At 36.5% G+C, this 25923-nt stretch overlaps 1 protein-coding gene across 5 annotated transcripts in view; it reads right to left on the bottom strand.

Moving 5' to 3' along the window:
• LOC127962124 (DNA polymerase nu-like) overlaps positions 1–25923 on the bottom strand; it is a 60348-nt gene that overhangs the window by 30274 nt on the left and 4151 nt on the right. For 2 of the 5 annotated variants that reach the window (XM_052561595.1, XM_052561596.1), the window contains exons 4-5: positions 25606–25891; positions 22134–22668 (exon numbers count right to left, since the gene is read on the bottom strand). In XM_052561595.1, the coding sequence (XP_052417555.1) occupies positions 22453–22668; positions 25606–25891 (502 nt within the window). In that variant the 3' untranslated portion in view covers positions 22134–22452. Of the gene's footprint in view, positions 1–9871; positions 9938–11548; positions 11660–11999; positions 12093–12280; positions 12365–12819; positions 12885–13540; positions 13602–13687; positions 13757–13879; positions 14029–14461; positions 14575–14770; positions 14935–15369; positions 15901–18865; positions 18988–19767; positions 20571–21371; positions 21454–21667; positions 21813–22133; positions 22669–25605; positions 25892–25923 lie in introns of those variants that run through there. The other 3 variants (XM_052561594.1, XM_052561593.1, XM_052561597.1) reach the window with 3 other exon arrangements.

The raw sequence follows: 25923 nt of genomic DNA, 5'->3' as shown, positions 1-25923 counted from the left end.
ACACTCCCTCCCTCCAAAACATTGTCACAGGCCCCAGCATTAATGGCTTGACACTTGATCACACTGAAAGCAAGTATCCCAAACAGATCACTATCACCCCTATCTTGTCTACCCGGGATACAGTATACAGATGCGCATTCGCTTTCTGACAGTGCACGCGCTCCAGCCTGCTGTGAGGAAACATGAAAGAATGTTTGCTTTGATGCATTTGGTTTAAACATTTTGTTCGCGTCTTTGTACAGATATCAGAAGGTCCCAACGTAAGGAACAAGTGGATAGTTTATTTTGAATAGCATCCCGGATCATGCCAGAGGATTGTTCAGACTTTGAGTATATTTTTGTTTGTTTGTGTAAACAAGGCACAGTGCCATGGAGTGTTCACAAGGAAACATTTGTTAGAAGATGAAACTGTACTAGATTGTATCAACTGTAAGCAAATGTTTGATTGTTCAAATTTTTTAATAACAAAGATAAAAGATTGACAAAGATACACATTACAACTACACATAATATACAAATAAAACATTGCTTTATTTTCAGGTTCAATAGGTGTATTTAGCAGGAGCATTCAAGAAATTTGATGAACAAATATAAAAATAAAACACTATAGAAACTGATTCCTAAAGCAACTGTATTAAATTAAAAAGAGCAGTGCGTAATTTTTTTCTTTGTGTTTTGTTAACGTTAAAGGTTAAATTAAATAGTTAATCCAAAAATAAAAATTCTGTCAGCTGTCGGTCAATTCTGTCATAGTGTTTTATTTTTATACCTCCATTTGCTCACTTAAAAGTGGTTTTAAACATGAATGAGTTTCTTTGTTCTTCTTAACATAAATGCTATTTTGAAGAACGTAGAAAACCAAACAGTTGCTGGGCCACAGTGACTTCCATTGTAGGGATGTCAACGATTAATCGATGATCGATTAACTGTCGATAAGAGATGTAATCGATTAAAGGTGCCGATGGTCAATTAACCGATTTATTGTTGGGCTGTGTGCGACTCATGCGCACTCAACATGTGCGAGCAGCAATTAATAGGCACTTTGATCGACACTGACAATATGTTTTCCCGGAGCATTCAGTGATGTCATTCACAAGTTTCTGCATGAACCTCACAAGAGCACAGGTTCTCATGTCCTGGGACAAAACGGGATGCTTTAAGGAAAATGTATAGCCTATATAAGTAATATAGGCATAAAAATAACAATTTGGTTTCATAATTTTTTTTTTTTTTTTAATATGCAAAATATATCTGACTTAATTAAGATGAACTGATTTAAACAGAAGTGTGGTGCTCCATAAACAAGTTCACAGAAAGGGTTGACAATGCATTCTGTTTGTTTGCTTTATTTTATAAGAGCACAAATCTTGTGTTTTTATTGTGAATGTGCACAAATGAAATTAAACACTTTTGTGGAAAAGGTTTTTATTATTATGTATGTCTCAGCTGTTTCGATCACTCTGGAGCCTGGTGCACATGTATATTCTAGCGATTCAAGCTTACATCGCAGTCTGTTCATTATCAAAATAAAATAGTCAACTAAACATTTAAAAGGTTACACTGGTCAGTTTTTAAATAGACTGTAGCGTACGGTTCACACTGCTGTTATGTCAAGAATGTTTTAGCTCATATGAAGAGGATGATCTTTTCCATCTATATGCGAATGCATGTAAAGTACAATCCTAATTTACATTATAAATAGTAGTTTAAAATTCAAATACGTTGCGAATATGGAAAGATTTGGATTTGTGCTGAATGGGAAATGAGCAATAACCTCCAAATAAATCTAGCCAAAGACGCGCTCGCCCGTCCTATGCAGGCACGCATGCACTGTCACGATCTAATGCACTGTATGGAGGATTTTTAAAAACAAATAGGCTAGGCCTACCGGAACACAAAGATTCAAAAACTTATATTTTCTAGAACAGAATCCAGCAGGATCAAATTAATGTGAGCAAGTGTGTTGCTGCAGCCGAAAGTGTTTTGCGTGTGTGCGGCTGTTGCACATCCTGTCATGTTGGTGACTGCGCCACTGCAACAGACGCATTTTGGTGCATTATGGTTAACGATTAATCGATTAATTGATTGTTAATTTAAATGACGATCATGGAAATTATCGAAATTTGACATCCCTATTCCATAGTATTTTTTGCTACTATCAAATTCAATGTGGACCAGCAACTGTTTGGTTACCCACATTCTTCAAAATATATTTTGTCTCCAGCACAAGAAATAAGTTAATACAGGTTTGGGACAATGTGACAGTGAGTAAAAAAATGACAAATGAAATTTTAGGGTGGTCTATCCTTTGACAATAATGACAGTAGGCCGCATGTTTGATAGGCCTACTGTCCCTTTAAGACCTGCAAGCATCAAAAGCCCCTTTACATGGGTTAAGTGTTCTGGCAATTGTTCCCAGGTCACTAGATTTTGCACTTTCAAACTGCTAGTGATTACCCGGGATATGTGCGTGCTTTCACATACAACCCGTAAAGGTCCCGTAATGACACGTGACATCGGGGCGTGGCGTGTAAATGTACGAGTCGAAAACGTTAGGCACGTTATACTTTCACTGAAGCAAGCGAATGACCTCGGCGTCAGCGCGGAAAGTGAGGAACTAACTGATCTCTGCTTCATTACAGTTTGCACATATTTTTTTGGTCGCAAATGTTGATCTTGCTTCAAAAGCACAAAAGATAACTTGGTTCAGTAATCAGGCGGTTTAAGTATGCAAGATTTAACAATGGATATACAAGATCAATGAATTTGAAAGTTTCAGTTGCATTGGCAAATCAATTGGCCAGAAATGGTTTAACACTGGTCAGCGGGCCATACTTATTGCTGAGACCTGCGACAACAAATGCATATGATCACACATGCAAACTCACACTTTCTGGGGGAACAGCTGATGGGATCTCTTTTCTAACACACAAATGTAATTCCGCCTGCTCTCTGTGTGTCAGAACGAAATCTTATTAATCAGTCCACACAAACAGTGAGTCACACACCCTGAATCAGTGTTATAATACACAGCTCTGTGATGCTTTGGTGCAGCCAAATTCAAATGACTAGAGAAAAGCCATGCATCACTCTAAACTTCTAAAGCAACACTTACCAAAGCTATGACTCATCCAGTGAAAGTTGGAAACTCTTTACATCATGGAGACAATTAGTTTATCATCTTTATTTGAGTTTGTCTAATAGGACTTCAAAACACCTTGAAAGAGTGTTTCAATAATGTGGTAAACAATGAAAAATGCAGCAATTCTGAACATCATATGATTCGCAGGCCCATTTCTCCTGAAGGTATTATTTATCAAATGCAAGAAGATTAGCTCTCGGTTGTGAAATGCAGGATAGAAGACTTTTCATTGCATATAAAAAGCTGATATGAAGCCAACGAGAATACAAAGAAATAAAGATGAGGAGAAAGATGTCTGTCCTCATTCGACTGTTCTTTGGTGTTATTGTCAAGGGTGTCTCTGTGTATGTCTCTGGATGGATAAGTGATGTCTGGTCTTCTGTTCAAGAATACTTGGGGGATTCTGATCCAAAGGCGGATCATTTTTTGGTTATGACTCTAAAGCCTGCAAAAGCTTTGCCTTAAGCAAACCCGTATTAAAGCTAAATAAAAAAAGCTACTGCCAGCCTGCTTTATTTGTGTCTAGGCAGATTTGTGTGTATGTTCAAAGACAAAGGGGGAGTGAAGAAAGCAACAGTGAGAAAGAAGTGTGAGCATTATAGAAATATATCAGAACAAGGCAGCCGTCCCCTCTGCAGCAGAGCAGAGACAGCATTCATGTTTCTTCTACAGCAGGGACATAATCTGTATTAAACCAAAAAAATTCCAATGGAAATATAAAATCCCAAAAACACTGACTGATTGTGGGAATCAGACATGCCATTAAAATTACACAACTTACTGTATTTGATTGGACAACTGTCTACTCTCCCTATCAACTACACTATTCCTAATAGTCTTAGTTTCATTATCAAAAAATAAAATATGGCATTTGTGACTAAGGTCTACACAGGCACAGACAGACATGCACATATTCACTCACTACTGCTGTGTTCGAAATTTTAAGACAAGTATCGATACAGCTGTCCCTGTATCGATATTGTGGCACACAACGGGTGTTGCCTGATATAGAGATACAAGCTTCCAACTTGTGCAATACGGAAATATGTGTTAAGTGTCTTATTTGTTTTTGGCAACCTGGAAACCATGTGCACGCGCTCTCTCTCCACTGTGGATAAATGCGCTTGCTTTCTGATAACACCGGTTAGCTTGCAGTTTAGCGATCTCTACTTCAATCAGAAAAGTGTTGTTTATCGTGTGTATGTATGAATTACCACCACTTTACTGTGTTTCTCTATAAACAGTGAAGCTTTGGATTTAATTGCTTTAGACACAATGATGTTACCAGCTTCTTGTTGAGAAAGATAATGTAGCTCTTCAGCGATTAAGCTATTTATAGATTAAATTGTAGTTTGTCTGAGTGCTATAAAGAACGTCTGTGCGCGCAGCGTGATCTAATGACTAAACGTGTGTGTGTGTGTGTGTGTGTGAGATACAGTGAAGACGCATTAGTTTAGAAGTCTTCTATTTTTTATATTTTTTGGTAAACGTAGAGTGTGGGTGTTAAAAGCAATGTTAAAATAATTTTAATATATTAGAATGAGTACATTACAATAAAAATATTATTAATGGGCTTAAAAACAAGATTCAAACAATCAGTATATTGTACCTGGTGGGGAATGCACATTGTAAACATAAAACATACAGAAGCATCAAAAAAAAATTGAATATCATGGAAAAGGTCTTTATTTTTTTTAATTAAAAAAAAGCTAACTTTCTCATATTCTAGATTCATTGCATACAAACTGAAATATTTCAAAGAGTAAGTAAGGTTTAACTCTGATGGTTATGACTTACAGCTTAGGAAAATAAAAAAATCAGTATCTCAAAAAAAAAAGCAGGTTTAATTAGGCACTCAATGCTTGGTTAGGGCTCCTTTTGTATGAATTACTGCTTCAATGCGACGTGGCATGGAGGGAATCAGCCTGTGTCACTTCTAAGGCGTTATTGAAGCCCAAGCTGCTTTGATAGTGGTCTTCAGCTCCTCTGTTTTGTTTGTCAGATGTTACTTATCTTTATTTTCACAATACCCCATAGATTGTCTGTAAGGTTCAGGTCAGGCATGTTGGCTGGCCAATCAAGCACAGGAATATCATGGTCATCAAACCACTTGGAAGTGGGCAGGTGCCAAAGTCCTGCAGCAAAATGAAATCAGCATCTCCATAAAGCTCGTCAGCAGATGGAAGCATACAGAGCTCCAAAATCTCCTGGTAGATGGCTGCATTGACTTTGGACTTGATAAAACACAATGGCCTAACACCAGCAGACTTCAGAATCTTCACACTGGACTTTGAATTCTGTGCCTCTCCAGTCTTCCTTTAGACTCCAGACCTTGATTTCCAAATGAAATGCTAAATTTACTTTCATCTGAAAAGAGGACTTTGGACCATTGAGCAACAGTCCAGTTATTTTTCTCCTTACCCCAGGTGAAATGCTTCGGACATTTTTTTCTGGTTCAGGATTGGCTTGGTTCTAGGAATGTGACAACTTTAGCCCTTTTCCAGAAGATGACTGACTATGGTGACTCTTGATGTGCTGACTCCAGCTTCAGTCCACTCCTTGTGAAGTTCTCCCAAGTTCTTGAATCGGCTTTTCCTGACAATCTTCCCAAGGCTGTGGTCATACCTGTTGCTTTTCACCTTTTGCTACCACACCTTTTCCTTCCAGTCAACTCTCTATTAGTGTTGGGTGATTTGGTCATTTTTCAAATTGCATATCGTCAGCCCATGAGATCGACGATAAACAATATTATCGTGCATGGGTGGAACAAGAGAGAGACTCTTTGTTCTTGTCATAAAATAACTATTTTGTGTTTAAACAGCACAGGTGCACAAGAGAGAGAGCCTATGGGATCACCAATAATCAAAAAAATATCCCTTTAAACATACTGATAAACTAACGTTAAATATAAAAATACGTCTGTGAATGGAGACTCCTTCACCGGCTACAGGCTCAAATGCTCTTTTACTCACACGCGCGAGGTAGGTAGGTAGGTAGATGTGTGTGTGTGTGTGAGTGTGTGAGTGTGTGTGTGTGTGTGTGTGTGTGTGTGTGTGTGTGTGTGTGTGTGTGTGTGTGCGCTCTTGTTTTTGTGACATATCAGGACACAACTTTGTATAATGACATGGGTATGACATAGGTATTACAAGGAGAGGGTGACTTATGAGGACATAACCCATGTCCCCATTTTTCAAAACGCTTATAAATCATACAGAATGAGTTCTTTTTGAGAAAGTAAAAATGCACAAAGTTTCCTGTGAGGGTTAGGTTAAGGGGTAGGGTTGGTGAATGGCGATAGAATATACAGTTTGTACAGTATAAAAACCATTACGCCTACTTTTCACAAAAACAAACGTGTGTGTGTGAAATACGTTGCTGAAGTGAAATACGGTGCTGAATTATAATAGGATGCCTAATAAAACAAATAAATAATTTTTTTAGATTAATACATTAAAGCTGCAGTAGGTAACTTTTGTAAAAATATATTTTTTACATATTTGTTAAACCTGTCATTATGTCCTGAAAGTAGAATATGAGACAGATAATCTGTGAAAAAAAATCAAGCTCCTCTGGCTCCTCCCAGTGGTCCTATTGCCATTTGCAGAAATTCATCCGCTCCTGGTTAGAAACAACCAATCAGAGCTGCGGTTTGTTTGTGTTCAAAATGTAGAAAAATGTATATAATAAGAGAGTACACCATGAATCCATTTTCCAAACCGTGTTTTTAGCTTGTCCTGAATCACTAGGGTGCACCTATAATAAGTGTTCATATTCGGACTATTTTAGATTGCTTCGGGGATACCGCGGCGGAGTAACCCAGTACCTTTGTGATTCTTCATAGACATAAACAGAGAGAAGTAGTTCAGGCTACGATGTTCTTCCGCAAGACGCAAGCAGTTCTGTTTATTAACCGCTAGTGCTTCAAAAGTTACCGACTGCAGCTTTAATAGTAGAATGAGCCTAATATCGTCTTGACTATCAACAGAGACATCTGCTATCGTCGATATCTCTGACTATCGTCGATACATGATACTATCATCTATTGGCACAACCATTCTCGATGAATGTATTTTGATACAGCACTCAGTGAAAATCCAGTCCTTTCTGCAATGACCTACTGTGGCTTACCCTCCATGTGGAAGGTATTGATGATTGTCTTCTGGACAACCGTCAAATCAAAGGCATGTTCTAAATTAACGAGAGAGATACCCAGTATTTATAATCAAAATTAGTCAAACTAATCAATTGAATATTGAATTTTAAATTTTCCTAAGCTGTAAGTCGTAACCATCAGAATTAAAATAAAAAAAAAAAACACTTGAAAATTCAAGTTTGTGTGCAATGAATCTATAATATAAGAAAGTATGCTTTTTGAAATTTAATTACAAATAAATCATTAATAAATTAGATCTACCTGTATGCCATTACCTATATTATACTGTGTTTCAGTTATGGAGGCCCTTTATAATGCAAATGGTCAACTGCATGCTCTGCCAATAGTTAGCAACAGCCCTATACTATGCAGTGTTTCATATACAACTTTTTTTTTTTATTAAATTATTCTTAGGTGAAATTCAGGTGTGGGAAGTCGTGGTCTAATGGTTAGAGGGTTGGACTCCCAATCGAAGGGTTGTGAGTTCGAGTCTCGGGCCGGACGGAATTGTGGGTGGGGGGAGTGCATGAACAGCTCTCTCTCCACTTTCAATACCACGACTTAGGTGCCCTTGAGCAAGGCATCGAACCCCCCAACTGCTCCCCGGGCGCCGCAGCATAAATGGCTGCCCACTGCTCCGGGTGTGTGCTCACAGTGTGTGTGTGTGTGTGTTCACTGCTCTGTGTGTGTGCATTTCGGATGGGTTAAATGCAGAGCACAAATTCTGAGTATGGGTCACCATACTTGGCTGAATGTCACTTTCACTTTTCATTTCACATATTGTGATACTTATCGTATCGTGACCTCTGTATTGTGATACATTTCATATCATGACTTTGCTGGTGATACACAGCTATAACGCGCATGAACAATCTTTCAAAGATTTTATGTCAGTATGATTTTTTTTTTTTTTTAGGTTTCTTAGCTTCACTGCATTTATTTGATCAAAAACACAGTAAAAAGAGTAAAGTAACATTGTGAAAAATTATTACAATTTAAAATAACATTTTTCTATATTAATATATTTTAAAAATATATTTATTCCTGTAATGGCAAAGCTGCTATTACTTGAGTCTTCATGATCCTTTAGAAATTATTTTAACTTGTTGAATTAGTACTCGAGAAACATTTCATATTGTTATTCTATGTTGATAACAATTGTGCTGCATAATATTATTGTGGAAGCCAACATACATTTGTTTTTGAAAATTCTTTGATGAACAGAAAGTTCAAAAGAACAGCATTTATGTGAAATGCATTTATGAAATCCAAAATCTATTGTAACAATTACAAATGTCTTTACTTTTGATCAATTTAATGCATGGTTTCTGAATAAAAGTAAGTTCAAAAGAATAGCATTTATGTGAAATGCATTTATGAAATCCAAAATCTATTGTAACAATTACAAACGTCTTTATTTTTGAACAATTTAATGAACGGTTTCTGAATAAAAGTATTAATTTCTTTTTAAAAAAAAAATCTTACCAAGCACAAGCTTTCGAGCGGCAGTGTACACACATAACCCATCAAATACACATACAAAGCCTTATTAACATCTAACATCTGAAGGGCTCACAAAATACACAGAATATAGCACAAAAATCAGCTATGAAGAACTGAATCTAATCCTTCTTAAATCCAGATTGCCTGAAAGCTTGTGGCTTAGTCTTGCTCATGAATAATTGTAAAAAAGAAAGAGAAGGAAAAGAAGTAAAGTACGAAAGGCAAAATTGTAGGGGCATGCCTGCTGGTTTGATGACATAGTGAAAAAACTAAACTCACCCACTGGAACACAGAGAAACAGAAGTATTATAAAGTTAAGCCGAACAGGGAAATGCAGGCGAATTTCAACTTTAATATCAAAGTTATTCAGTATGATTCTGCATCATTTGAACTCTGAGGATGATCTATCCCTAGGCTGCAATTAATGGCCGATGATTTTTCTCAATTAGTCCTAGCAGCTAATGAAGCTCATTTATATGCTAGCTCATCAGTGGAAATGAATTTTTAAACGCAGTGGTTAAAGTTACAATACTCAACTGGACAAACCCCCAGAGGTGACTTAAATGAATACAGCATGAATGAGACACAGATCATTCATAAATGTATGTGACAAGTGTGAGGTGTGAGGGATGTCTTAGAGCCCCAAATAATCAATTAAAAAATCAATTAAAGCCCAATTATTCTAAAGAAAGAATGATGGATAAAAATTTTATCTTGAGATATTATTAGAGGACAGTGTTCTCTGTGTGTGTTTGTGTAGTGTTGCAACAGTGTAAATCATTCAGCAAGTGAATTCTGGACCCTGAGACAGACCTAGAGATGATCTATCGATTTTTCTCAACATTAGAGTGAGCAAGAGAGGAGGAATGGTACAACATAATGGATCAGCAAATAGTTGTATACCAGTCTCAGAGGGGCTTTTTTCATAAAAAATAGTAGGAGTGTGTGCATGTGTCAAAGAGAAACACAGTATGACAAAACACCTAGAAAAGTGAAGGAGAGAATAGGGAGGAAAGATCAATAGTAAACAGGCATGTGATTGAGAACTGAAAGGGCAAATTAGAAGCACTCACAGGATGTTTAGCAGACAGTCTGCCACTCACTGTACTTGTCTGATTCCATGTGGAAGAAATAAATGTCTGAGAAGCAGAGAAAGAGGAAAAAAGCACACAATTTACTAAACAATGATAATATGTTAATTCTGTCAGCTTGAGTCATTTAAGTAGCATTCAAAAGGTTTTAAAATAAATAAATAAATAAAATAAATAAAGGAGGGAACATTTGATAATGCATTGCTAAAATAGGCTATGCTACATGTATAAAATTATGTTTTTAGAGAGAAAAGAAAAACAATGTCGCCTATAAGTTACATTTTATTATTTCATTCAGAAATGGGCCTAATGCCGACGCAAAATGTTTACAAACATTATAATAAACACTGTAAATATAGCTATGCTTTTTAGTTCCCCTCACTCCACAACAAATCCCTTCAATTAACAGTATCCTTAAAAAATAACAGGAATATAAAATAGCCTATAAGAAGTTATAGCAACATAAATGACAAGCCAAAACAAATTCATTTAGGCTAAAATGAAACAAACCAATGTTGGGTCTCTCATTCGACAAAAAATCTAATGTTTCCTTATTCGCGATGTATTTGAATGCCAAATTATTATTTATTATAGCCTACATCACTCGCATTACAATATCCACGTAAAACAAAATGTTTTGCATAACATCATGGCAGTATGGTGATAACACTTAACAGCACAAATTTTATTACATATTAAAAAAAAAGTGTTCAATTTAAATATGTTTGACTGACAAAAAACTTAAAGTACAGTCTCGCTGCATTGTCTTCTGATGTATGGGCGTTTTCAAGCCACGTGTTTCAAGTGAAACATTATGATATCTCAAAAGTACGTTCAGTGCATGGGCGTGGTCGCATTAGAAGATAATGAAGGGAGATGTGAGAAACGGACATTGTGTTGTTTTCATATGGATTACTTTATCAGAATATTTGTTTTCGGCAGTACTTGTTTAGTTTAAAAGTAGACATGTCAGGCTTTCTATAGATATATCTCTCAACTCAGTTGAGTATTCACTGAGTTAAAGTTCATTTTAATGACGTGTTTGTAAATGAAGATCAACGCAGACAAAGGCTGCAGACAGCATACCTTGTTTGTTATCTTTATTTTATAAGTGCACAAAGATCTGTTATTATGTTTGTATGCAAAAAAAAAGTAGACCCTTTACAGATTCGACTGATGTGTTGCTCTTATCTGTACGATCAAAACTGAAAGTGTAATTTAAGTTAACTCATAACACGTATACAGTACGCGTTAATCAACTCCAGAGGGCATAATTTTCATTTTTGGGTGAACTAAATCTTTAATATATCATATGTGAACATGATCTTTTAAAAAATCCCAGTTAATATGTTCTGGCAGTCATATATAGTTTGGTTGAGAGTGAAAGCTGCTCCGCTCATACCACTAGTAGGCAAACAAGAATTTTTTTTTTTTTTTTATGTACGTAGGATTTTTTTTTTCCGCAGCCAAACGTTGCATGTCGTAAATCCGTCACAGTGCCAGAGAACTTTAAGCCCTACAGTTATGAAACCTAATTGAATGTTTCAAAGGAAAAAGAACAGAAACATGGTCAAAATAATGACTCAACTGTGACACTCTTGTACTGCCACCTAGTGTGCAAAATTTGATTTCTAAAATTCTGTATGTCAAATGTCTCACCTTGCTCATGCAAGATAAAATGCCATCCACAAATGCAGTCTTGTTTTTGTGAATCTGTCTGTATTCAAGTATGATTTTTGGGAGTGGATGCAGCTTCTGTAGTTGTAATAGCTAAAATAGAGTGCAAAAAAGTCAGAAACTGAATTAAAACTGATAAATTCGACTTTCAATTTTAGGTAAAAGAATCATAGGTGATGAGTAAATAAAAAAATAAAAAAACATTCACACTCTTAGATATACAAGAATGTCTAAATAATATGCAGAGTTACATGACAAACCATAATCTAACCCTTATCCTATAGAAGGTATATGCCGTTAATTAATATTAGTCAGTGCTTAAATATAATTACACTGTAAAAAGGACACCTTAAAATAAAGTGTAACCACAATAACGTTCATGTGAACACCTCATGTTTGTTTGCACATATAAGGACATTAAATGTGTACTCACTGCTGTTTCTGATGTGGACTGCTGTTTTTTGATTGTTTTGGGGAGCTTTTTATTTTCACAAATTTCATGTAAACGCAGCTTCTCAAATAGGATCTGAAAAAAGAGGAGGTTTGTAATAAATTTTTCTAATTGCATTACAGTAACTATCAACAAATAAGGGACAACAAAACCTACCTAATAGACAATATTTTTGGCCATCATAGGGCATCTATGATTATGCCCAGAAATGATATCAAGGCAGATAGCTAGCAAAGTATCAAAAGACTTTCAAAAACACTGACCAGTCTGAGCTGTGCACTGCTGGACACCAAGAACTTCTGACCTGCAGCCTGGTGAGCCTCCTGCTCTAACTGCTTTAGCTTAGACTGAGAAAGAGAGAGAGCACAAGAGAGAAACTTGTTCGAAGGGTGCTGCTGCACAATTGGACATGTTCAAATACAGAAGGTACAGTAACAACCCACAGATAATAATCCTGAAGTGTTTAATTAATAAATTCCCTTCTTCTGGGAAAACTGGGGGAGGATGAGAGGGATGTACAAAGCAGAAGAATAATAGAAGAGGAGGAAATGTGAAGAGCGCAGGAGTTTATGAAATAAACATACACAAAGCACTCAAGAAAACAATATATATGTGAACTTGTGAAAAAAGCCAAGAGATATGAAAGGAAATGGTAATGTTATTTTTAACAAAGCAGATGCCAGCAGTGGTAGATCTAATCATTAATATTAACTACAAACAACAGAATTCTTCCTCAGGGAAGACAGCCTGAGAAAATCATGGTTTACGGCTGTTTATAGAATCATAATAGACACACTCTTACCCCTAGCAACTCCGAAGTATTTTTCATGGCCTCCTTGTCCACATGCATTTTATAGCTTTCCATAACTAAGGGGGGGGGGGGGGGGGAGGGGGGGTTAATGCAGCAAGTCAAAAGTATTGGCTTTATTGTAAATGCAAGTCTAAATATAATTCATAAGACAGTGATTTATAACTCCCTTCTTAAACAGCGTTTAAAGATATGATGAATAAATGTGTTGTACTAAAGGTTTATTCAATCGATTTAGTAACTAAAGAATTAGAAAAATATGTTAATTCAAATTTCATTCCAGTGCCTAACTCACAAATTACATGATTAAGCAAGAAAATGCATTTGACAGCATCTGAAACAACTGGCAAAAATCATATAGTGTCAATTGTGGTGATTTCAAAATTTCACGCTAAACAACATACAGTGATGGAAAAAGAAATGCCAGTGACATTAAAAAAGAAGTTTAAAAAGGTTTTAAGTAAAAACTGAAATAAACTCATGATTATTCTGATTCTGATTATATTATAATATTATAATTAATATTATATTATAATATGAATATATGAATCATATTATAATTCATATCATTAATTATATATGATTATCTGCTAAATGAATAAATGCAAATGAAAATAAATGAAAATTATACCATGAAATTAATAAATCAGGGAAATGCAATGACATTCTGAGTTAAATCATTCACTTTTTATATCTATAATCTGTTTGCGCAGACCTGCTAGAATTGGAATCATCTTTTGTTCTATGCCAGAATAGAGCTGCCACAGCCCCTGAGTCTATAGACAAAGAAACAAAAAATTAAGAGAAAACAGAGAAACATTGTACATAATGCTTTATTTAGAGAAGATTCATTTTAAATTACCTGAAGCTTGTTATGTAGTTCCACCATTAGATTGTATAAGAGAGACAAGTTTGAGATCACTTGTGTCACCTGATAAAGCAGTAAAGAAAGGCAGAATGCCACTGTAGAAGTGTAATTTCAAAGTCGAATTTCAGACACACTGCTGCAGTCTTTTCTGAACATCATTTGTTGAATCAAGTGTGTATATCTGACCTTGGCTTGCCCAAGCACAGGTTGCAGTGATGTGGACGTAACTGAATGAGAGTAGTGCTTGTAAAGCAGGGTCTGAAAGCAGGACGCAGAATCGGCAGGATCTAAAAGCCATGCTGCAATCTGAGGATCCATCACATGACACTCCAACACTTCACAGAAAAATATAATACCCACATTACTATTGTACCCACATTAAAAGTTCATATTTAATGGTAATGTTAACATTACTATTAATGTATTTACAATTTCTTATGATTTTAAGAGCATCTCGTGTTCTACAACATAAGCAGGAACATGACTTACTATGTAAGTTTATACTATATAAGTTTATATGAGTTAAAATAAATGTCACATATTTGCTTGTTTAATCATTGACTTAGTAAATAAAATATTTATGTTAGAATATAATATAGAATTTTCACACTTTTCAAATAAACTTTTTGCTGTTTTAATACAATATGTCCTAAAACATTGTTTATATCCTGATTTTCAAATGTAGTGATTTTTTTAGTTCCTATTCTATATAACACGGTAACTGTTTAAATAGTCAGTGATAAAATTCAAACTTTGTGTGCATGCCACCTTGTTTCCAGCTCAAGTCTTTGCTGAAGTGTTTCAGTGCTGTGCGAAGCAGGTCTTTAGCTTTAAAGCATACAAATGGCTTTGTGTCACACATCATCTGCATGAGCATTTCTCTAAGGACGCACAGACATACAGATACAAAGTAAAAAACACTGAACACCACCTACACTCAATTCCAAATTACATTTGTACCAGTATCCCATTAAAGGAAAACGATTCAGTAATGCTACTTGTAAACGAGGACAGCAGTTACATGTATAGTAAATACCTCTCTGTCTCTTCTCGTTTCCCCTCCAAACAAAAACACACCTGGTAAAGGCATCCTGCTTTTGTGTATAGTCTTGTTGGGCCCAAGCTGGTGCCTGCTCTAGTCTGAGGTACAAAACCCTCTCTGGTGGTTTGTCCTGTGGTCCCTCTGAATCCAATTCCCTCTTTAGCAGAACCAGCAGGCCACACACTGAAGGGCGCAGCTTCTTTAGGAGAGACATTGAATATATCTGACAATTAATTCCCACATACAGTAACACTCATATGACATTCAGTTTGCAGCATAATTTGTATGAAATCTTAATCTTTTAAAAAATTATGTTTTGGATAGAAGTCTCAAGCTCACTTAGGCTGGATTTATATGATTAAAAATACTGCAAAACTTTAACATTCTGAAATGCTATAACAATTTAACATAACAGTTTTCTGTTTGGAAATATGTTAAATGTAATTCATTCTTGCAATGGTGAAGCTGAATTTTTTTTTAAATCCAGTCTTCGGTGTCAAACGATCATCCCCTTTATTTAAGCAGTAACCATTCTGCCTTAAACAGTAGTGTACATTATATCCACCAAAATTAGTACAGCCAAAGCTTAATAGTTTAGCTCAATGAATATCATCTAGTGACTCTGTAAACACACCTGTTCTGGGTCCAGTTGTGTGGTGCCATCTTGGTATACCATGGTAACAACAAATGCTTTGACTTTTCCTGCTTCCTCCAACAAACACTGTCTTTCCTCTTGTGAGAGATGGCCTGTGTCACACACCCTGTGATCAGAGGTCAAACTAAAGGCCCCTTTAGTGGTTGCAGTGGTTCCATCTTCTTTTCTGTCTGTTTCAGAAGGCATTTCATTTCTTCGTTTGGATCCTGAAAGTCTTGGATCAGAGAGCTTGGGGGATTTGGAGTGATTTGGTTTATTGCATCCTTGTCTCTTTAATACTTTCTGTGGTCGGAGAGGATGTCTTTGTCTCTTGACGTTAGGCTGTGGATGTTTTGGTTTTAGGAGTTTTATTGAGCCCTTTACTTTTGCCTTGTGGAAGAGCTGTGAGGGGAACCTGAGGGCTCTGAGTGTCTTTTTGCGCAACTCCTGTGATGAAATTATCTTAGGAGCTTCCTGTGAGGGTCCAAGGGGTTCCCATTTATGCTTTGGAAATGATTTCATCTCACCAGCCTGTATGTGACAACATACAACATAAGACAACAAATGCAAGCGAAGTTAAAGACAAGGACATTTGAGTTCAAATGAGCTTTTATTACATCTGAAGAAAATTTTACACACAATTCAAATAAAGCCAAATTTATAACTTCAAAAAGCTTAAATCAGCAGCAGACAGCCATCCACACACAATCCTCCTATTCAGAGTTTGGCTGTCAGTGCCAGGCAAATCAGCTTAAAAAGGCTTCAATAACAGAATATGTACACATAGTTCCCAGGCTGTCACTTGTAAAGCTTTCTAAAGTAGTTTTTAGGCTGATGCACCAACACTTTTATCGCAGCTAGAACAAGTCTTCGTCTGGTACTTCTCAACCTCTGAATGACCCCTGTGATTCTTTACGTAACAGACATCTGCAGCAGGATGTTTCCATTATTCATTAGTAGGCTGTTTCACCTTGAAAGGAGTTCAAATAAAACTACAAGTATTCAGGCTCAAAACATTCTAGCACACTAGATAACTGATCCCCAGATAAGTGAGGCTTTTTAATGTTCATGCTATTTTTAGAACATCTAGAATTTAGTGTTTTTTGTCTATTTAAGTCTGTAAGCAGGTGAAATGATGCTGTCCTTTGCACTGTATCTGTGTGCTTACTTATTTTCAGTACTTGTTCACCTCATCACTCTGCTGCTCTGTACTTCAAAAACCTGAGGAAGAACTCTTCTTTTTTTTTTTTCTTTTTTTTACATAAATGCAGATTGATGCTTCATATTTATTCCAACAATGTAATGTGTGCTGTTAATGGCACCACTCTGAGACCCTCATAACTGATCCCTTAAAGACTACTTTTTCCTGTGCTGCATTTTCTTATTAACAGTTTTAAAGAGTACACCTTGTAGAATAAAAGTTGTTTGCCGAATAAGGTCAGGACATTGTAGGCTATCAGAGCGAATCAGACAATTTAAGATTCGATCAGTTCAGATTGGTGCTGAACAACCCAAAGAGCCAAATTCCACAAAGTTTCACTAGTAATGTTTATTACTAGTGAAACAATAAGCAACAGAGCATGAAGGTCTTCCAGGTCATAAATGTTTTTCAAATAACCTGTTCATGTCTATTCAACACATGAAAAAAGAACATAGAAATACAAGGATCCCTTTAATTCTTTACATTTACTAACACAAATCGGTTTACTTTTTCGCAGGACAGGACTGCTCACTTTTTCTGAACATGCAAAATTTAATTTATTATTAAATTTGTTTGCCTCTCTTAGCCCACATACTGTTTTTGATGCTGCTAAATTCTCAATAAAACAGTTTTCACTTTATATATGTTACGGTTTCTGTTGTCAGACAACAGAATGAATATGAACTAGTGACTGAGATGCAATCCATTAAGACTTCATAACCAGCTTTCCCTTCCAAGGTGTTACTCTGCACAAAAACCCTGGCAATCAAGCCGTCGTCCGATTAAATCAGCTACACATCAGATAAAGACAATAGCTGTGCTGTGATTTCGGCTATACTTTTAAGTAAAATTAGAGAAGCAACATAGTATCTGAAAGCTTGATGCTCCTATGTTGCTAGGCGCTTAAAAAAATAAATAAAAGAAGTCAATAAAAGTGTCTGCAAAGTCATTAACCTGGCAACACTGTGCATCTCCATTTCTCCAACCACGGGCTAGGCCATGGGTCAAATAGAAAATGCGTGCGCCTTGCTAAAATTAGTGCCGTTAAAATAAATTTGCGTCAATGCATTAATTTTGACAGCCCTAATATATATATATATATATATATATATATATATATATATATATATATATATATATATATATATATATATATAAACAAATGAGAGAAAAAACAGCAAGCAGAAACTGAATTTATAGGTCTAAAGATTTGTCAAAGTTGTGGGCTAGTAGAGTTTCACAATCTTATTTCTTCCTTTCTAAAATCTATTTAGCGCATTGTTAGCAAAAGCTAGGGGTGGGTGATATGGCAAAAATATCACATATACAACAATTGTAAGCTGATTATTATTACAGCAACTGTATTAAAGTTCTTCGGTCAAGAAGATTCTTCTGTCTGTCAATTCTGTCATAGTGTTTTATTTTTATACCATCATTTACTCATTATCAGGTTTTAAACCTGAATAAGTTTTTTTTTTTTTTCTTCTGTTGAATGTTATCTATTTGATCATTTCTATTATTAAATTAAATAGGGACCAGCTATGTTTGTTTACCCACATTCTTCAAAATATGTTATTTTATGTTTAGCACAAGAAATAAATTAATAGGTTTGGGACAACATGTGACTAAATAATGACAGAAATTACATTTTAGGGTGAACAATCTCTTTAATTACAGTCCACAGTATGTTTAGCAATGCTCTTTAAGAGCTGCACGCATCTAATATACAGGCACACATCCATTTTTCTCTCACTTTTACTTTCAATTTAGACAGAAGCAACTGTGTTCATGTATAAACCTTATGTATTTTGACAATATTAGTGCAATCTGACGCGATACATATCTTAGCACATTAAGGCGCTATATGACAATATTTTAGTGTGCGTGCACATTGTAGGTGTACGGGCACTGGAAAGGCGCATTGAAAGCATGCAAATTAAATGTTTAACCGCGGCAAGTGTAACTTTCTCACTGAGTTAATACTGCTGTGAGTGTATGTTGCGTTGTACAGTATATTGAACCAGAAGTGCCAGAACTGCAGCTGACTGAATGTGCACTGTAGCACGTTATTACAATATTTCTCCAAAAACAGATCGTGGAGACAATTTTATCATCCACGATCAAACAATGCCGTATTGCACACCCCTAGCAAAAGCTAAACATTAAAAAATATTATATTATTATTTTATTATATTATAATATTAGTTTCAGTTAATAAAATCAGACAAACACATCTCTGATGACATATCATCTGAGAGAAGGACTGTCTTCTTAGCACTGGAGTGAGTACATTACTTGAGAGTGGGGCTGGATGCTGTGCTGCACTCCATCACTGGGTTGGGGTACAGTGGATTCCACCTTTCCATCTCGCTCTCCAACAGGCATCAGAAATGCATTCTCTTCTGGCTGGGGAGAATCTGTGTTGATGATAAAAAGAGTGAATAGTGTCGAAGCATTGTCAGTGGCATGTGGATGCATGCATCTCATTTCTGCCCATTGAGTAGTGTCTGTTTGTTGCATCATAAGCTTTATGTAGCTGACACGCACAAAATTTATTTTTAAAACCAATATGCCACTTAAACCATTTAAACTGCGTTTTGTAGATGATTAAAAGGCAGACAGACTAGGACAGGGTTAGGAAAGTTCGGTCCTAGAGAGCCGCAGTCCTGCAGAGTTCAATTTCAACCCTAATCAAACACACCTGAACAAACTCATCAATGTCTTAAGGATTACTAAGGCTACAGGCAGGTGAAGTTTTTTTTTTTCACGGTTGGAGCTGAACTCTGCAGGACTGTGGCTCTCTAGAACCAATCTTGCCTGCCCCTGGACTAGGAAAATGGCTTATATGTGAAATAGTAGGGCTAGGGTGGCCATATGGGACACGTCCTGGCCAGGATTTTAGAAGGTAAGATCTAGAGGGAACGATCTAAGCGATGCAAATATGCGCACGTGTTTGTTCATTCGATTGACCTGAAGGGTCACTGCGCACAAATAAAAAAAGATGCTCCACAATGCTTCAAGTCAAATGAATGAACAAACTCGTGAAAGCGATTCGAAAGCATAAGGAGCTATAAACCTGGCTGGGACGTTTCACGTACGAACGGCGCATATGGCCACCCTAAGAAGGTCTGCAATATGAAGATTTTTCAAAATATGTATTTGTACAGTCTAGAAGACCATCTAGCACTTGTACTTACTTGTTCTGCTCTTGGTAATCGTTCGTCTTTCACAGCCACTGTCTTCTTTTTCTTCCACTGAGTCCTGAATTTCACCTGAACTAACAGGTATGTCTTGCACACATTCAATGACAGAGACACTTCCACATATTTCAGAATGTACACAGCTTTCCACTGGAAGTGACAATTCAGAGTTTTTGCTGTTTTTCCAGTAATGGCTGCTCTCCAGGTCCTCAGACTTAGATGTTGGTTTCTCTACATTTGACATATGATTACTATGCCGCACTTGTATGAACACAGCTTGGTCAGCTCTGGCCTCTTTTGAGATGTCTTCAAAAACAGACTCGCAGCTATCTTTTGCGGTCAACCCCGATCGACAACTCCAAAACTCTGTCTGTCGAGGCTTCTGTTGCTTGTCCACAATATTAATCCTCTTTTCTTTTTCTCCAGATGCTGGATGACAGTTGTTAGTAGGAAATGTAAGCTGCCCAAAGCTGAACTTCTTTACTGGAGGAGCCTCATGTTGATCACAGCCTACTGGGTCTTTTTCAGAGGGGCTTGCTGGTTGAATCAAACTCCTCTTCCTGAAGGTCAGTCTATGGTCCTCTGCTTCTGTCATAAAGTCTGGTCTAGCCTGAGGGCTCCCAATAGTATTTAAGCGGAACATATGTAAACTATCTTCTCCCTGTGCTACTGGGATATAAGGCTGGACATTGGGCTTTATCATATCACCAGCAGAGTACAGTGCAAACTTCTCATTACTGGTCACATCCTTTAACTTGAAATGGTTTGAATCTTGCACCAGATCATTGGAATCCCAGGTTCTAAAGACAAAAAGATAAAGTGATAAAACTATACAAGATTATCCCAAATGTTGTCCCAACCAGTCAAACACTTGTCTGAACAAAGAATTTCATATTGGTGAAATGTTAAGGCTTTGTGAGTTCCTAGCATGAATAAATGATGCCGTTCTTGTTATTGGATTATTGTTTTGTGGATTGCTGACTTTATTTAAACTTTTTTGTTGTCGTCATTATTGCTAGTTACTTTTTGTACTTCGACGTACTGAGCAAATTTTTATTTTTTATTTTTTTGCATTTGTTGTCACTGTTCCTGAGGTTTGTGTGTCTAGTTTTAAGACCTGGAGTATGTACAACTATTTATATCCTTTTTCTGGCTATCTTAGTATTGTAAGTTGTTATTATATAAGCAAAGACAATGTTGTCTACATATTAAACTTAGTTATTCATTTAGGTTTGTCATTCATAACTAATCATAAAATTAATAATGTAGTGACTTTATACACATTTTTTATTCCAAGACACAGAAAAAAATAAATTACCTCAACAACATTGTTATTTCAGTTGCTGACCATCAGCATTGCATGAACAAACTAATTCACATTGGCTAAACTGTCTTTACTGAGAAGAACTAAAATACTATTGAGAGAAATCAAAAGTCTTACTACAAGTTGCCTTTTTTTACGTTTTCTCAACTATATTTTACAGTGTACACAAAGTAATGTGTACTTTACATTATTGTTGGCTTAATATATGCACAGCAAATATCTAAATAAAAACGGTTACTGTGATTACTGTAGATGCTGTATCAGTGGTATTACTCACCTGTTTTTCCCTGCAAACAAATCTTGATTTCTGTCATCTTTGCCCTGCTGCTGAGACAGTCCGAAACCTCTACCAGATAAACCTGTAATTTTTAATAGTTAAAGATTCCCTCAGACAAAAAAAAAAACATTTAAACCATTTTTAACACCTGTTTGTGAACTAGTCTTTCTTAAAGTCACCCAGCCTAGGTCAAAAGTTTGAACTTGAGTGTTAATACCCAATATTATACAGCTTCCTGTTGGCCATAACTTGCCTCAAGTTAATAATATTGTTAGAATATTCTGTTTCTGACTCACTAGCTCTGCTTCTGTCTGTTCTGTGCACATACTGGACCCGGAGGGCTGCTATGACTCTCTGTGCTGCTGCAGAGAGAGGTGCTGTGTTCAGACTGCTGGAGAGGTAGCTTTCCATCTTTTGCTGCTCTTCTAGTCTGTCTTAACCCTGTAGACACACATTCAGAAAAACAGCAGTCCAATCTAAGTAGGTGCTAGATTCATATCTAACATCAAAGGGAACAAACATGCACATGCAACATAATTGGCTCTGGTCATACTCTTCCACAACACAATGTATGTGTGGAAAACCATTGTTCCCATGTCTGTCAGTCAACTCAGATCTATCAAATGATAATACACTTAGTCGCCTGGTGCTTTTCAAGTGGTCTTATTTAATGAGTTGAAAATTCTTAAATATATTGCGGCAAAGAATCAAACTGCATTCATAAAACATTTAAAACACACACAAAAAAGATTTGCTGAAACATTGCGATAACAAATTGTTTATTTACAAAGATACAAGTTAATCACCAACAAACTATAAGTAATATATACAAGGTGAAGTACAACATTTGTTGAAAAATGCAAATTGACGTGAAATTGTATGTACTAAATACAAATATGACATGCCTAAAGAACATGAACGTTTAGCAGATATCAGAAAAAAAAAATTGTATATTAAACCTTCGGAGCTCCATAACAGAAGCAAAAATGGTCCATGTACTTATCTGCATATAACATTAATTATTTCTGAAGCAGGGACCCCTGTATTGTTGGCTGGAGTAGACAAAGTCTTTGTTCTGATTCTACATAACCCTTGCTTGAGCCTCTATATCTCTCACTGCTCTACTGAGCAGTCTTGGGTCCAGATGGAAATAAACATACAGTTCCCTCTCTCTCCTCAGGGTGGCACTGCGTTCAAGCCTCCCTCGTTTGGACTTCAAGTCCCCAACTATGTCCTGAAGAGATGTATACAAGGCCTTCTGCTTGACCTCCAACTCGTCAAGAACTATTGTGAGCTCCTAAACAGAGAGAGTGGGTGGAAAACAAATCAGACAGAGAGCAGGAGGTACCAAGTACAGAAGCAGGCAGAAAGTGTGACAGGCATAGTAAAAGTCAAAGAAGGGAAATGGCATGTACATGACAGTGTGTACAGTGTAAAATAGTTTGAAAGGGTGAGACAAAGAGCAAGGAGAAAGAAGGTTGGAGTTAAACAACTTTCAATTATCCCTGTTCTGCTTGATATGTTATGGAAATACACATAACCCAATCTACACATGAACTCCTTATTAAAGTGCCTCTGTTATGGGTTATGAAAGGTTGATATTTTGGTTTTGGAGTCCCCAACAACAGGTTTCCATTCATATGCATTTATTTTTACCTTATTTGTTTAAAAACTTTGCGTGACGCTAATCTGTGGTGATTGGTCCGATTGGCCTCAATTTCATTTCATCATGAGCCTGTTATGCAGGGATCCTCAAATATGGCCCACAAGATCCACTTTCCTGTAGAGCTTAGCTGTAATTCTAATCAGACAAACCTGAACATGCTAATCAATGTCTTCATGATCATTAGAAATCACAGGTAGGTAAGTTTGATCAGGGTTGGAGCTAAACTCTGCAGCGCATTGGTCTTCCATGGCAAGATTTGAGGAATCCTGCTGTAATGCTCGATAAAAATTAAGTCTATTGATTCATATTGTGCTCTATCGTTTATTTCGTGGTGCTGCAAAGTACAGTTTACGGCAATATGTTTTCATTATTTGAATGACGGCATTCTTACATGCATTACACAGGGATGCAGGCAAGACGCGTGAATAACAGCATGTGCAAGCTCACGTCACGTTGCTGTTCGTGTGGTCATGAAAACTTTAGGCTGTTGAAACACAAACAACAGAGCTATATGCGCGCGCTGTCTCAGTTTCTTGTGAAGCTCGTGAGCATTTTTGCCGCTTTATTGGCTTTAAACGATTGCATAAACAGTTACATGCGTCCAAATGCAAGTATCCTCTTGAACACAGTAATTTAGGTCTTAAGGTAATGTAAACAAAGCTCATATGTAACAGTATATTAGATCTGTACTTCAGTCTTAAAGGGGAAGCCATCCAATATTCGTCCTGTCTGCCATTCATGAAAATCTGTCGCTGCTATTGACTAAATCACTTTTGTAACTAGAATATAGAAGAAGAAAATAAATGATCCTAATGATTATGCATATATATATATATATATATATACTTACACAGTGAAGACCAATTGATTTACACAATGTATGTCTTGTAGTTTTTGTCCTATTGCTTGTAATTAGTTTCTTGTTCTTATTTCATCACTGACTGTTTGTGTATCTCCAGTGAGGTTGTTTTTTTGTATTAGTTTGATATTGACATTGGTGACAAGGATTATGAAAATTCTATGGTATCAAATCTTAATATTATAAAAAAAAAAACTTATTAAAAGAAAAAATAACTATATTAAGATATACATCGTTATCGAGATATAAAATTTATCATATGATCTAAGATTTTTGTCAGATCACCCACCCCTAGTAGGCAATATACAAGATATGACTTTGGGATTCGTTTTAAATGTAACTTGTTCCAATGATTCAAATGCGATGCTTTCAGATTTAAAACTTTGCAGGATGTTTTCATTCATTTAGAGGGGTTTTACACACTACATGAAGGGCAATTTTCAAAAATCCATAATGGGGGCACTTTAACACTGAACGCTTACTTCAGTGGTTCTCAAACCGCTCTATGATGTACACCCAGCACTGCATGTTTTGTATGTCTCCCTATATTGGACACAGCCAGTTCAGGTCTTGCAGTCTCCACTAATGAGGTGATGAGTTGAATCAGGTGTGACAGATGAGGGAGACACACAAAATGTGCAGGGCAGGGGGTACTCCAGGGCAGGTTTGAGAACCACTGGCTTGGGAAGAAGAGTAAAATATTAGGCATTAAAATGTATTATATCATTTTTTTAAATGTCATTCCAGCTGCTATATCTATTTTTATGGCAAATCCAGGGTAAAAATATAAGAATAGATCAAACTAAAAAGTAAATGTTTTAGATCCATTTTTAATGCAACTTTTTCAGGAGTAACTTTAAGGGGAAAAAAAGCTTTAAGGGTGTCTTCAGAGAACTAGAAATATCACAGTTCAATAAATTGTGTTTCAACATAGAGTGAGGTGCTGCAGTAATACAAAAGAAAACACAAGCCATAGACAATTTTAAACCTTTTCACTAAGAATGAAAACACAAAAGGGCCAGATATACTAAGAGCTCAAATCAGTGCAAACTCTCTTTTGAAATCCAAAAAAAAAATAATTAATAATAATACTGTCAGTATGTACTAAAGGATTGAAAAATCCTTTTTTTTTTTTTTGTGGCTAACCTTGTTGCAGTTGTAGAAGTTTACCCTTCAGGTGCAAAATGTATTGGAGAAGAGCAATTAAATTAATAGGGGTTTGCAGTACTACCTTAACATTTTTTCATTAACACCCAAAAAAGCATGTCTTAATCATTAATCATTACGCTCCTGTATTGTTAGTGGATTGCCTGCATCTGATTATCACTGGCTCTGCTTGTTTGTGACCCTGTGCTAATTTGAGCTACTCTTAGTAAATTGTATTGTTCATTATGGATATGAGCATGCTGTATTTGAAAATTTTCTGTAGATCATCTGCAAAACTTTTCACTGCCATCTGTGCTGTTAAGGGCTTGCAGTCTCACGCTAATTTGCCCTGTTTAGTAAATCTGGCCCATATAATCTTAAAACAGCAGTGAATAAAATCACCAAAAACCCCACCACCAAACAATTACGATCAGCCACTAAGAGGTGCATGCATTTTATAAGTCATAAATTTGATGATAAATTTGCTCACGGTTCTTGGGATTCACAAAGGATGATGTTGAAAATGGCAGTGAGATTGAGAAGAAAAGAACAGAAAGACATACCTGTGCATGAGGGCAGAACTCCAGTGCAGGTGTGGCTGTAGCACATACCTGCGGCCTCAGAAGAGGCTGCACAATGTCCGAGTATGCCACTTGGTCGAGTGCATCTCGGTCACTTTCTAAACGAGCTCCAGTATAGGCTTGCTCTCGTCTGGCCCCATCCAAAGCCTCTTGTACAGTGACCAAATCCTCCTGTAGTTTAAATGCTGCTGTTTCCAGTCTACTGTAGGTTTGGAATGGATCCTCTTTCTCCACGGGGGCCTTACCCAACTCAAGCATCTGCAGGAGCCTGAGGGATGAACATATAGAACACATAGATAT

Source organism: Carassius gibelio, chromosome B7 (genome assembly GCF_023724105.1).
Source record: "Carassius gibelio isolate Cgi1373 ecotype wild population from Czech Republic chromosome B7, carGib1.2-hapl.c, whole genome shotgun sequence".
NCBI lineage: Eukaryota > Metazoa > Chordata > Actinopteri > Cypriniformes > Cyprinidae > Carassius > Carassius gibelio.
This window is presented reverse-complemented; position numbering and strand designations above follow the sequence as displayed.